We start from the raw sequence: 12,550 nt of genomic DNA on the forward strand, positions 1-12,550 counted from the left end.
CTGTGGATGATTAAACCTGAACATGGTGAGACTGACAGGGAAAACAGAACATAACAAAACCAGAACACAGAATCATGACATCGGGGTCCCCCCAGAGGAGCTGGAGGAACTGGCCGGGGAGAGGGAAGTCTGGGCATCTTTGCTTAGACTGCTGCCCCCGCGACCCGGTCCCGGATGAAGCAGAAGAAGATGGATGGATGGATGGATTTTCTTGTTCATAATGTTGTGACATTATAGTTGTCAATTTTTTCTCAATTTTTTTTTTTTACCTTGTTGTAAATTTGACGTTACTTATAATTTTACGACTATTGTTGATTTTTGACTTTTCCTCAAAATTTTTTTAGTTTGTTGTAATTTTTTTAGATTTATCTCATAGTTTTAGGTCTTTGAATTTGAAAACACCTTTTGTATTTGATGCTAAATTTTATTTATATTGATTCTGTTTGTATCATTTTTTATCTTCATTGTTGTTGGTTTTTAAAAATGGATCGCAATTTTATGGCTTTATTCTGAAAATGCTGGACTTTTTACTCACAATTTTACATTATTCTCAAAAAAGATATCATTTTGTATTTATTTATTTTATGGTGTCCTTAATACTCAGTTATAGTTTTACCTGTTTTGTAAACATACTACTTTGTTTTCTTTACTTTCTTTTTTTTTACAATAAATAACTTAATTTTTGAAAAAATTATGGCTTTTTCCTTAACAACTTTTCTTTTTTCCAAAAATTTTTACGACTTACTTTTCACAGTTTCTTTCAAAAGTATACGACTTTACTTTTACTAGTAAAATAAGAATGTTTCGCTCATAATTTTCATGTTTTTATTTTTTTCATGACTTTTAATTTTTTTTTACATTTTTACTCAAAATTTTTAAACTTTTCTAGTAAATTTACAAAGTTTTGCTCACAATGTTGCAACTACATTTTTGACTTTTTTTTTCTCATAATTTTCGAACTTTGAAATATAAAGTTTCAAAGCTATTTAGTCAACTTGAGAACTACATAAAATTCTCCAAATCCTAAAAAAAAAGTACATTGGTTGTAAAATAATGATCCTATTTCATTCTCAGATTTATATCTATGTTTTAAATATAAAACAAAGATAAAAATGTGATAAAGTATGGTCATAACAGCCAATAAAGTTGCTGTTATGATGTAACAAACCTTATTAACTCATCCCCGCTTTGCTTTAGACTCTGCACTGCCTCTGCAGATTAAAGCAGCCGCTGCATAGAAAGCCCGCACTGTGTGGCAAAGGTACGGTCTGTAGGAGGCAGACATTTTTTTTTCTTAACTCTGTGGCTCAGCAGTAATTGAAATATTCAATGCAAACCACTTGCAGTGCATTCTCTGAGGATGCAGTCATACTCTAACACGGCGAGCGAGCCAGCCAGCGTGCGTGTTATTTATGACAGCCTTTTGTCCCCCGACTGCCGCCTCATATCGCCCTTTCTTTCATCCTGAACTCTTCTCCTTCCCTCCTCCCTTCATCCTCACAGTTCTTTATGCTGCCGTTCTGTCTGAAGACAGGCAGATGCTCGCCATGTAAATACGCCTTCTCTATCTTTAGACAAAAGCCCTCTTCAGGCTTTTTTTACTTTTTAAAATCATGCATTGTAACATCCCTGCAGGGTGTTTTTAAATCCATTTTTATTTTAAATCCACTATATAAACTTGTCAGGAAGATGAATATGATTTGCTTTGTAGAATGTGCAGCTGGGAGTTTATAATGATGGAGCCGGCCTGAAATTATTTCACTCAAACTGAAATCGACTGCTCCAAAAGCATCTGCTGCACTGAGATGAAGAATGTTTGTTGAAAGTAGATTTCAGCACACAAGTTTCATTTAAATGAACAGGAAGCGTGTCATTTAAAAAAAAAATGCTGATTTGTGTTTTTTAAATAGCTTTTTCAGTCACTTTTCCAACAAAGAAACCCATTGTTTCGATTGTATTTTATGATTCAGTTGATGGGAATCATCAATTCTAAAAATGTAAATGCTGCTTTGTGTCAGTGGATTCCTCTTTCTGAGAATCAGGAACTGAAATCAGTTTTTTTTTTTGGGTGGGGGGGCTTCTCTTATGTTGCCTAAACTCTGTTCTGCTTCTCTTTGTGCAGGCTCCGGGAGGAGAAGAAGCATCTGGAGGCAGAGATTCAGAAGAAACCAGCTGTAAGTTTCAGTTCCATAAAATAGAAATCTGACTTTTTTTTTACATTTTTTTAATTCTTTAGCCCCTCCCCTTTAAAAAAAAGAAAGTAAAATATAAGGTTGTGTCCATATTCATTCACTACTTACTACTTTGTACACTATAAAGGGTGTTTTCATTTTTCAATTGTCTAAATTTACAATTTCAAAATCCAGAGCCACCAAAAAACAAGTGAATCGATCCAAATCGATTTGTTTGGAAAATATTGACCATAATGCATTGCATTGGAGCAATTTTGTTATTTAACAAAAATAAATGTATTTTTAATAAATTATGAAAGTTTACAATGGATTCAGTGATAGTCTTAAACATTTTAGGTGTTCACATTTCTTAGGTTTTCACTTCTGAAAAAGTTTAACCTCACATTAGGCTAATGAGGGATCATGTATTGGAATTGCATTAGAATCTAGTCCTCTATCCACCAGATAGTCTGGTGGAGGTTTGGGAGTTTGGACATAGTCTAAATGTTTTTAGTATTTAAAGCTGAAACTTCAAATTTAAGAACAGACTATTAGGGTCGCAATAAAAAGAAGAAAAAGCACAAAAAAATGAAATTTACAATATTAAAGTTGTGAAATTATGAGAACATTTTCAACATTTTATAAGAATAAACGTGAAAAAAGTTAATATTTTACGATTTAGTTATAAAAGATAATAAATTATAAGCTAAAAATTTAAAAGATTACTTTTTTTTAAATCATTTTACAGCTTAATTTGGGAAAATGTAAAAAAAAAAAAAAGTTTTTAAATATACTTTAAGGATGTTTTTCTCATATTTATTGACTTTTTTTTATCCTAATACTCCATTGTAGTTTTATCTATTTTGCAAATTTTCATAAAATTAAAACTAGACTTGTACAAAAAGAATAACATGTTTCTTGTAGAATTTTTTTCAATTTTATTCTGATTCTCATAATTCTATAACCATATTTGAGTAAAATTACATATTTTTTCTCATAATTGTACAATGTGATTGGTGTCAATTATTGACTTTTTTCCCCATTGATATATGACTCATAAAATGTTGATCTTTTTCTCATAATTTTATGACTTTATCGTTATCTGTTTTTCAGTTTTTCTGATAATTCTACAATCTCATTCTTTTAAAAATGCAAATTTTTAAATATTGGTACAAGGTAATTTTAGTAAAATTACAGCTTTTTTCCTCAATTTCAACTTGATTGTCAATTTTTTTCTCATTTTTTTTTTACTTTCACCTTTTGCTTTTAAGAAATAACTCTTAAACTATTCATTCTCATAAAATTGACTTTTTTTCATAACTTTGTGAATTTACTGTCGTCAATTTTTGACTTTTTTTTTTCTTGTGTGACAACCTTATTCTTTAAAAATAACGTATTTTTTTCTCATAATTTTATGACTTCATTCTTATAAAAAGTTAACTTTTTCTAATATAGTTATTTATTTTCATTTTTGGTGGCCCTAATATTCTATCGTACAAATTGTAAAACTGAGCATGACTTTTTATTCTTCTATATTAAATGATAACAAAATTAAAAAGTCATTGACTGGGACATCAGTCCGAGCATCTGCTCAAAGCTTTGTGTCTGTGGCACTTTGCTGATGTTTTAGGGCTAATTAGGTCTGCATCGCTTCAACTATTTAAACTGGGAGACTTCATCACATTGTGGAATATCATTTCCGTCCATAAAAAGACACACCACATTAGCTTTTTTAGCCATCAGCTTTAAAAATCTGCTGAGGAAAATCCCATTAAAAGCACAAGCCTGTTGTGGGTTATTATCAGGAAGAATAGGATTATTGAGATGTTGAAAATGACTGCTGAAGGGAAAGGTAGATGTTGAGCTTTGAAGAAATAACTGAGTGAAGCTAATGACAGTATTTATGCTAAAAATGCTGAGTGGAAAATTAAATTTGTTTCGCAAACACAGCAGTGAAAAAAGATATCTTTAATAGAATATTTCAAATGCAATCACACGTCAGTGTCAAGGAAAAGAAAATCTGCTCATCTTCAACAATGCCACCAACCCCTGAGAATCGAGTATTAAAGTTCTCTTACAGGGTTGCAGAAAAATGAAATGTTTTTAGTTTTATGAAGAAAACATCCATCTGAAATTTTATTTAAAGTGTTTTCCTCTGTCTGAACATTTTCCAACTTGTTCCTCTTCAGGAATCAAACATCGATACAGAGGATTTAAATGACAAATATGAAGAACTGATGGAAGAAGTTGCATTAAGACAACAGGAAATCCGGTAATGCATCAAGAGATAACATTTTTTTTTCTAATAATTTTCTTTGTTTTTATTTCTTCAACTGATGGTTTGAATTTCTTTCATTCCAAAACTACGACATGTTTAACTACAAGAGTCCATGTTTGCCTGGGATACAGTTGTGCTCGTCCATGAGTGTACATACCCTGGAAGAAAATATGATTTCTTGGTCATTTTTATAGAATGTGAAGGATAACATAAATGTTTGTGACCTCTTTGTCAAAGTTTGAACACTGCTGACTGGCTTTCTCAGTTCTTTATATATCTCTTTCTTGTTTTGTACAGTTCAGTTACCTTTTCCCATAGATTTTTGATAGCTTTGTAGCTTTTCCAGAAATGTCAGGATCCAGAAATGTCTGTACATACCTGGCGCACACACATTGAATTCTCAACTGTGACTGTAATTAAACTGTTTCGTATGTTAACTTTTGAATTGGGTCATTTGGGAAGTTTCTGTTGTCATTAGACTGAGTTTTTTGACAATAAATGGCTTCACCCAACCACTAACCATGAGTTAAGAAAAACTTTTGTGAAATCAATGATATTCTATAAAAAAGAACCAAGAAATCATAATATTTTTTCAGCTGTAGCCCCGTAATGAGCTATCTTAATTTTATCTCATTTTTAAAGATTTCTTCAATTTAATTTATCGTTTTTGCTTTCTTTTTGGTACTAAAAAAACTGTTTAAGCAAAGTTGACCTAATTTCCTTAAAAATCAAATGCATTTCTGCATATCCCCTACTTTTCCCACATGCATAGAAATCTGACGAAGGATCTGGAAGCTCATGAAATAGCCAAATTAGAGGAACAGAAGGAGCTGGAGGAGAAGAAGCAAGCCATAGAGCTCAAAGAGGTCTGTGAAAAGAGCTGGCAGAGCTTCTCAACATTAATAAAATAACAAATCATCTGCCTTCTTATGTTTGTGTGCTCCTACCAAGGCTGAGAAAGCCCAGCTCCTCAGCAGACCTGACCAGATTTTTAAGGAGGCAGAAAGGAAACGCTCCAAGTTGGAGTAAGTACATTTAACTCCATTGTGATGCTCACGTTCCAGAGGCGCTATAGTGTCAGGAACACTCGGAATAACAAAGAGTTTGATGAAAGACCCACTCCAAACATCTCTTTATTTATTTTAGAAGTGTTCCCAGTGGTTTTATTATTGAGATTTTATCAGTTTTTAGCCAAAATAATAAATGCCATATATGCCTTTTAGGAAAAACTCCTAGAAAATAAAAATTGGGGTAAAAAAAAAAATAAGAAACCTCAGTGATGTCCACATGAAGGAGGAATCCTCTCCCAGGACGGGCAGGTGATGTCAGAGCGCATTTTTTACATCCCAAATTTTTCTTCAAACAGCATTGTTTCGTCTGCTCCTGATTCACATTAATATAGAAATACTCAAAAATGCAATTATTTAAAACATATTTTTCTTTACATACAGTATGTCCTCAATCATGAGAAAAATGCATGTTAAAGACACCAGAAATGGCGTTTTTCAAAGGTGACATTTTCCATCAATCCTGTCAAACTGACTGGATATTTCTCTACTTTTGTTCTTAAAAATGATAAATGTACACATTTCCAACCTAATTTGAGATCCAGATAATCTGCTGCTGCTTTGTTTCTTTTCTACTCATGTCAGGATCACAAATGCTTGATCCTTTTTTACAGTTCTCAATAATTCAAAGCCAGAATCTCAGCTTGCCAAGCGATCACTCACACAGGTTGCTAATATTTGTTGTTGTGGGAACGTCTAAACCTGCATGTGTATTTTTTAAACGTTCTCCTTTGTGTCGATTTCAAAATAATATTCGTCTTGCCTGCAAACGCTCCGGAACATTCCGCGTGAGCCGTCAGAGCCGTGGCTTGTAATTTGAAATGTACAAAGCTGAGGGATTTCTGGTGGGGGGTGAACATAAAAGATGGATGTGCTGTTAATTTATAAGAAATGAAGTCTTACAAGACAAGTGTATTAAAAAAATAAATAAAAAATTTACTCTCCTTTCAGTCGGCTTCCCCTCTCATTCTTTATCTGTTCCCTTTCTCCTAAATAAACCACAAAGAGAGGCGGCGGTGAAGATGGAAGCCCTGAATGTTGAGTTTTCAGAAATGGAGCAGCGTGCGAGCGCGCTGAACGAGGGGAACCGGTCCCTCAGGACGACGCGGGAGGATCTGAAGGAGCTGCTGGAGGGTTTGAAGGCCAAAGTCGAGGCCAGTCAGGGGGAGCAGCGGCAGCTCCTGAAGAAGCGGGAGCTCCTGCAGGAGGAGGTGGCAGAACTCACCGGAAACAGGTGCAAACCAGGAAAAAAATGAAATATTAAACTAGGAAATGGATCCTTTTATTATTTTTTTTCTTTTTATTTAGAGGTGTGCTGGAAATGAAACTGCGGAGCCTCATGAGCGAGAAAAAGCAGGTTTACGAGAGCAGATCTGTGCAACTGACTGAGAGTAACAGGTATGAAATCTTAAAAAAATCTTCCACACTCGCACTCCAGCTTTCCTCGAAGAACAACAAAAGCTGTTTACAGTTCGTGTTCTTCATAAAAGCTGCAGCAGTTAGATTGCTCCTCGCTGGTCTGCATTTGTAGAGCAATGAAGCAGCCTCAGATTTCATGTTTGTTTTACTAACTTTTACTCCTTAGCTTAAAGAAATTACCAACAAACATCAATTCATATAAATAAATGTATTTTTTTGGATTGAAATCAACCTTACACTATTTTATTTATAATCAGTCATGTAGTTTTAAAGTATGAGAACAAATAAGTGGATTAAAAACTACATTTTTGATTTCTGAAATGTTTACGTTGAGTCATTTTCAGTGACAGAAATCTGTGCACACAGCGCCGTGGAAGAAAAATCACAGCAGCAGCCATGGTGGTGGTAAATATTTTATGGGTTCCTTTGGTTTTCCTCAGGCAGATTCAAGCCCTCAAAAGGATGGAGCAGGCGCTGACCGTGGCCACGGAGCAGCTGGCTTTTAAAACATCCGTCTGTAATGAGCTGCAGGCCCAGGTAACTCAACAAATGCAACTTCACTTTTTTTTCCTATACCTGTTAATGACATTTTTTTTTTAAAATACGTGTTGTAAAAGATCCGAAATTATCACCAAAACTCCAAAAGCAGCTTCTTTTTTTGTCTTTTTGTTTGTTTTTTTAAGTTCCCGTGACATTCTGGAAAGCCTGGAGCATAAATACTCACTTTAGTGTGTTTTTGTGTGTTTTTAACATGTTCTTGTGGCAATTTTCTGATGATAGAGGAAATATATAACACATTTAGCTTATAATTGCATTTGTTGAAAATCAGACGAACAAAATGACGTCAGAAAATGATCGTGTTTGTCATGCTGGGAGGGGCACAAGCTCCCTGCTCCATACATCTTTGTTGGAATCTGGCTCCAAACTGTACGGCTGGATAGCTCCCATATTCCTCGCCATGTTTGTTTCACAAATAATGCTAGCTCTGGGGTTCTTGGGGTTCTTTGGGGAGTTAAACCAACAAATGGTTCCCAAACGCGGCTGTGTCTGCAGCTCACCTCTCCCTCAGGGGATGGACCTAAAGCAGAAAACACATTTAACACACCTAGGTGCGTGACAACTGATGGGACTGTAACTGTGTCGAGTCGTGTTGAAGTGGTCACTGTCAGTGAAAAGTGTAGATGAGTGTGGACCAGAATTTCCAAGAGGACCTGGGAACATCGCCCCAAGATGGCGTCAGAGCATCAGCATTAGCCAGAAATCAGAATTTCGAACAAAGTTCACTCTCTTCCCCTACAAGTGAGTGTTAGGTTTATTGGTTGGGTTGGACCAAAGGCCCAACTCGAATCCCTGCCCCGGTTCGGACTCCACTCGATGGCGGACCACGGTGTGCCGGTCTCCTGGGTATGGATAATGCACTCTTCTACATATCAGTTAGGATATTCAGACAGTCATGACCCTAGATGTGTTGTAATGGTGGATTTTTGAAATGAATGTGCTGTGTAGATTAGATTTTTGGTTCCTCTGGTTGGGGGGGTGTTGATTTCTACTATTTTTCCAGTGGATTGGCTCCTGATGATGTGTTTGGATATGGTATTAGTTTTGGGTCGTAGTTTAGTTTTGAGTTTGGAGCTGGTAAGGAGATCCTTTAGGTTGGGTTTTCTGCCAAAGGCTGAGATAATGCGAATGTTTTTCAGAGTTCGGGTTTCATCCAGCATCCTGCTTTTGATGTTGTTTTGGATTTTCATGTTAGTTTTTGTGTAGGTCATTATGAGTGGAAGAATTCTTGGTTGTGGGTTCGAGGGTCGGGTTCGGTCGATTTCTCCTCTGGTCTTCTGCAGTAGGGTTCTGGGGTAGTTTCTTTCTGAGAGGGCTTTGCATAGGGTGCCGATTTCCGAGTTGGCATCCTCCGGGTTAGAGCAGATTCTGTTGATTCTGATTATTAGTGATTTGATCAAACCTTTGAAAGTATGTTTTGGATGGAAACTGTCGAAATGTAGGAGGGATATAGTGTCCGTTGGTTTCCTGTAGAGTTTAGTATCCAACTTACCTGAGATTGTGAATTGTGGGCACTTGAAAGTGGTGACATCCAGGAAGTTGACTGAAATTGGGTGTAGGTTTGAGTTTGATGGATGGGTGATGTTGGTTCAGGATGTCCACGAAATGTGTAAAGTCCTCTGTGGTATGATTCCAGATACCCCAGATGTCATCAAGGTATCTGAGGAAGATTTGCGGTTGGAGTGGGCATTTGGCTAGAGCTTGTTTTTCCCAGTTGGCCATGTAGATGTTGGCATATGAAGGGGAGAATCTTTTACCCATGGCTGTTCCTTTGATCTGCAGAAACCAGTGGTCATTGAAAAGGAAATCTTTTTTTTCCCTGTTGATGTGGAGGAGTTCCAGGATGTCCTGTTCAGGGCGGCTTGGGTCCGGGTTGTGAAGGAAGCACTGCTTGATAGAATCAATTCCCATATTTGTTTCCATGTCTGTGTATAGGTTCTCCACATCCATTGTGAAAAGGAAACTGTTTGGTTGGATTATTTCCTGGTTGATTTTTTTTGGATGAAATCCGTTGTGTTTTTTTATATAGCTGGGATGTTTGGTAGAAAGGGGTCCTAAGTAAAATTCGATGAGTTGTGCCGTTTCGTAGGACTCACTGCTGCAATCTGATACAATGGGTCGACCTGGTGGGATCCGGTGTGGGGTAGGCCAAGTTTCTGTTTTTTTTATGGATTTTTGGAAGGAGGTAAAAAATTTGTGGTCGTGGTGTGGGTGGGCCTTGTAAGTAACTGACTTGTTTTGCTGTTAAGATTTTCTTTTGTTGCATTCGTTTAAGTATTGAATTGATTTGTGTTTTGGTTTGTGTGTAAATGGGTATTTGGAGAGGTTTGTAGTATTCTGTGTCAGCTAATTGTCTCATACCCTCTTCGATGTAATCTGTTTCATCCATAATGACTATTGCACAACCTTTGTCAGCTGGTTTTATGATAATGGAATCATTATGTTCGAGTTCCTTCAAAGCTTTTCTCTCCTGTTTTGTGAGATTGGGTGTCTCTGGATCAAGTTGAGTGTTTTTAATGAATTGCTAATCAAAGGATCCAGAGTGTGGGTTGGAGGTTCCCATATAGATGTAGGTCTAAATGGGTTGAATGTATCGTTTGAGTCGCCTTTGTTGTGGAAATAATCGTTTAGTTTTATTGTTCGATGGAATTTTTGAATGTCAAGTTTAGTTAGTTCTTTTAATTGTGGGATGTGTGTGGTCGATGGTGAGAAGGTAAGTCCTCTGTTAAGCAGAGAAGTCTGCATTGGAGTGAGTGCAAATGTCTGTGATAAATTAATGATAGACTTATTCGTTCGTGGTTCAACAAGTTCATGTATTTCTAGTTTAAATGTTTAGACCAGTTGATGAATATCGCTTTTGCTGTCAAAGGAGTCCAGTGGATTAGGTCCATTTCTGTTCTGAACTCAGAGTTTGGGATTTGTTTGATTGCTAGTTGTGGTGGGTGGTTGAGTTGTATGGTTCTGTTTAGGCTTGTCAGGTTCTTTTTCTGGTTTGTTGTTAGATTCTTCGAAAAATTTAGCAGGGGAATAAAGATCTCCGCTGTTGGGAAGGTGTTGCTGGCTATGTCCGTTAGTTTAAGTTCTCACGCATTTCATCAAGATGAGGATCATCTTTATCGTTGATCCCAAATGAGAGGATGATTTTTTTTTTCTGTGGAGTCTGTGGGTGGTGTTTTGTTTCTTAGGATCGCATGTTTTATTTTAGCACCTGGGTAGCAATCCACCTGAATGTTCGGGTTAGTGTTGGTTGGTAGACGTTTTAAGTTAGAGTCCCCCATAGTAATGATTGGTTTCTGTGGTGAGAGGGACCAGTTTCTAAGTGTATCACCCTGGTGGTGATGAACGATAATGTTGTTTTGGGTTTTGGATGTGTAGTTCATTAGGTTTGTTCGTTTACGTGGTGCGTGATTGATGGATAGTTGTTGGTTAGTGTCTGCGGTGTTTGTGGATGGGGGTCCATTTGGAGGTGTGGTGGGGTCTGGTCTGGTTCGGTTTAGGTGGGGTGGGTTTTTACGTTCTGGTGGGTTGGGTTCCTCTTGTGTAACCGGTTCTGGGTTCCTCGGATTTTGCGGTTCAGGATCTGTTAGTCTGATTGGTATGTTCTGTGGAGGTTCTAAATGTTGGACTGGGTCGGGTCGAGGGTTCTGTCCAGAGATGATTTCCATAGCTCTTTGGAGGGTCCTGTTCTTGATTTTGGGGATTGTTTTTCTGACTTGGTGTGTAACAGCAGCTAGGATTGCTGTCATTTGTTTTCTAGGTATTTTAAATGCTATGTTGGGGCGGGGATTGTTCTGATCCAGCGTCTGGTTCTGGTCGATCCGGTGTTGCTTGAATGTGGGGAGAAGCTGGGTTGTGGTTATAGTTACGGTTAACGTATAGGTTATGGTTACGGTAAGGGTTATGGGTTGGGTTTGGGTCAGGGTTAGACTTTATGTGCACAGGCCGACTGTACTGTCAGAAGCTTAATTTAAGAAGACAAAAAAAAAACCAAACTGGGGGGTATCCACTGTTGAGCTTGGGAAGAGGGGGAGTAACTGTGGGATTTGAGGAAGCCCAGTGGGATAAGTGCTTTGAAAAAAGTGATTAATAAAAGGTGAAGCGCTAAAAAGTCGTAGTATGCACATCATGCAATCGATAAAATACTTAATATGCAAAGGTTAGTGCTAAAGGGTTAAAACGTATTTAAAATCAACAATAACAAATGTAAAACAACCTTTTAAAAAAAGTAAGAAAGGGGGGGGCTTCCTCCAGTAATTGACTCATTGTGAAGATGTAGCTGGGGTTGGGTGAGACGGGTGGAAATTGAATGTTTGGTTTCTCCGATATAACGTTTATGGCAAGAAATGCAGGAGTTAATGTAAACTCTGTTGGCGGTGTTGATGGACATAGAGCCTATGATGGGATATGAGGTGTTGGTCTAGTTGTTTTGGATTATTTTTAGAGGTTTGTAATGCTGGTTAAGTTGAGCAGGAGGAGTGGGTATAGAGAATGCGAATCTCTGGCCCATGGCTGTCCCCGAAACCTGAAGAAAGAGATTGTCGTTAAAGCAAAAGTCATTGTTATTTAAACGGATCTCAATTAATTTAAGCAATTCCTGATCTAGACGAGATGGGTCTGGATGAGCTCTGAATACCTGGTTCAGGGTATGGAGGCCTCTGTTGGTGTCAATGATAGTGTACAGGCTGTCTACATCTACTGTAAAAAGGTATGATGTTTTGGGGACAGCCAGGGGCCGGATGATTTCCAGAAAGTGGTAGATGTCTTTGACGTAGCTTGGATGGAGTGTGGAGAGGGGACCAAGAAAATGATCAATGTATCGGGAGATGTTGTAGGTGTAGCTGTAGCAGTCTGATACTATTGGTTGGCTGGGAGGAACTTCAAAGGGGGTGGTCCAGGATGCAGGGTTCTTGTGGATTTTGGGTAGTAAGTAGAATTGTCTTGTTCTGGGGAGGTCTGGTCCATAAAGGAAGTCTATTTGTTTTGCTGTAATTTACTTTTTTAGAGAGAGGGTTTGAATGATGGTCCTGGTAGTCTTTTGAGTCCGCGGCTGTAGGGGA

The 12,550-nt window shown here is 37.4% G+C and overlaps 1 protein-coding gene across 3 annotated transcripts in view; it reads left to right on the top strand.

Moving 5' to 3' along the window:
- The window catches only part of ccdc146 (coiled-coil domain containing 146), a 76,842-nt gene that overhangs the window by 39,572 nt on the left and 24,720 nt on the right, over positions 1-12,550 (top strand). For all 3 annotated transcript variants that reach the window (XM_024285838.2, XM_024285847.2, XM_036210150.1), the window contains exons 5-11: positions 2,123-2,174; positions 4,361-4,443; positions 5,222-5,315; positions 5,401-5,474; positions 6,523-6,750; positions 6,825-6,914; positions 7,376-7,472. In XM_024285838.2, the coding sequence (XP_024141606.1) occupies positions 2,123-2,174; positions 4,361-4,443; positions 5,222-5,315; positions 5,401-5,474; positions 6,523-6,750; positions 6,825-6,914; positions 7,376-7,472 (718 nt within the window). The remainder of the gene's footprint in view (positions 1-2,122; positions 2,175-4,360; positions 4,444-5,221; positions 5,316-5,400; positions 5,475-6,522; positions 6,751-6,824; positions 6,915-7,375; positions 7,473-12,550) is intronic.

This window comes from Oryzias melastigma, linkage group LG23 (genome assembly GCF_002922805.2).
Source record: "Oryzias melastigma strain HK-1 linkage group LG23, ASM292280v2, whole genome shotgun sequence".
In the NCBI taxonomy this organism is placed as follows: domain Eukaryota; kingdom Metazoa; phylum Chordata; class Actinopteri; order Beloniformes; family Adrianichthyidae; genus Oryzias; species Oryzias melastigma.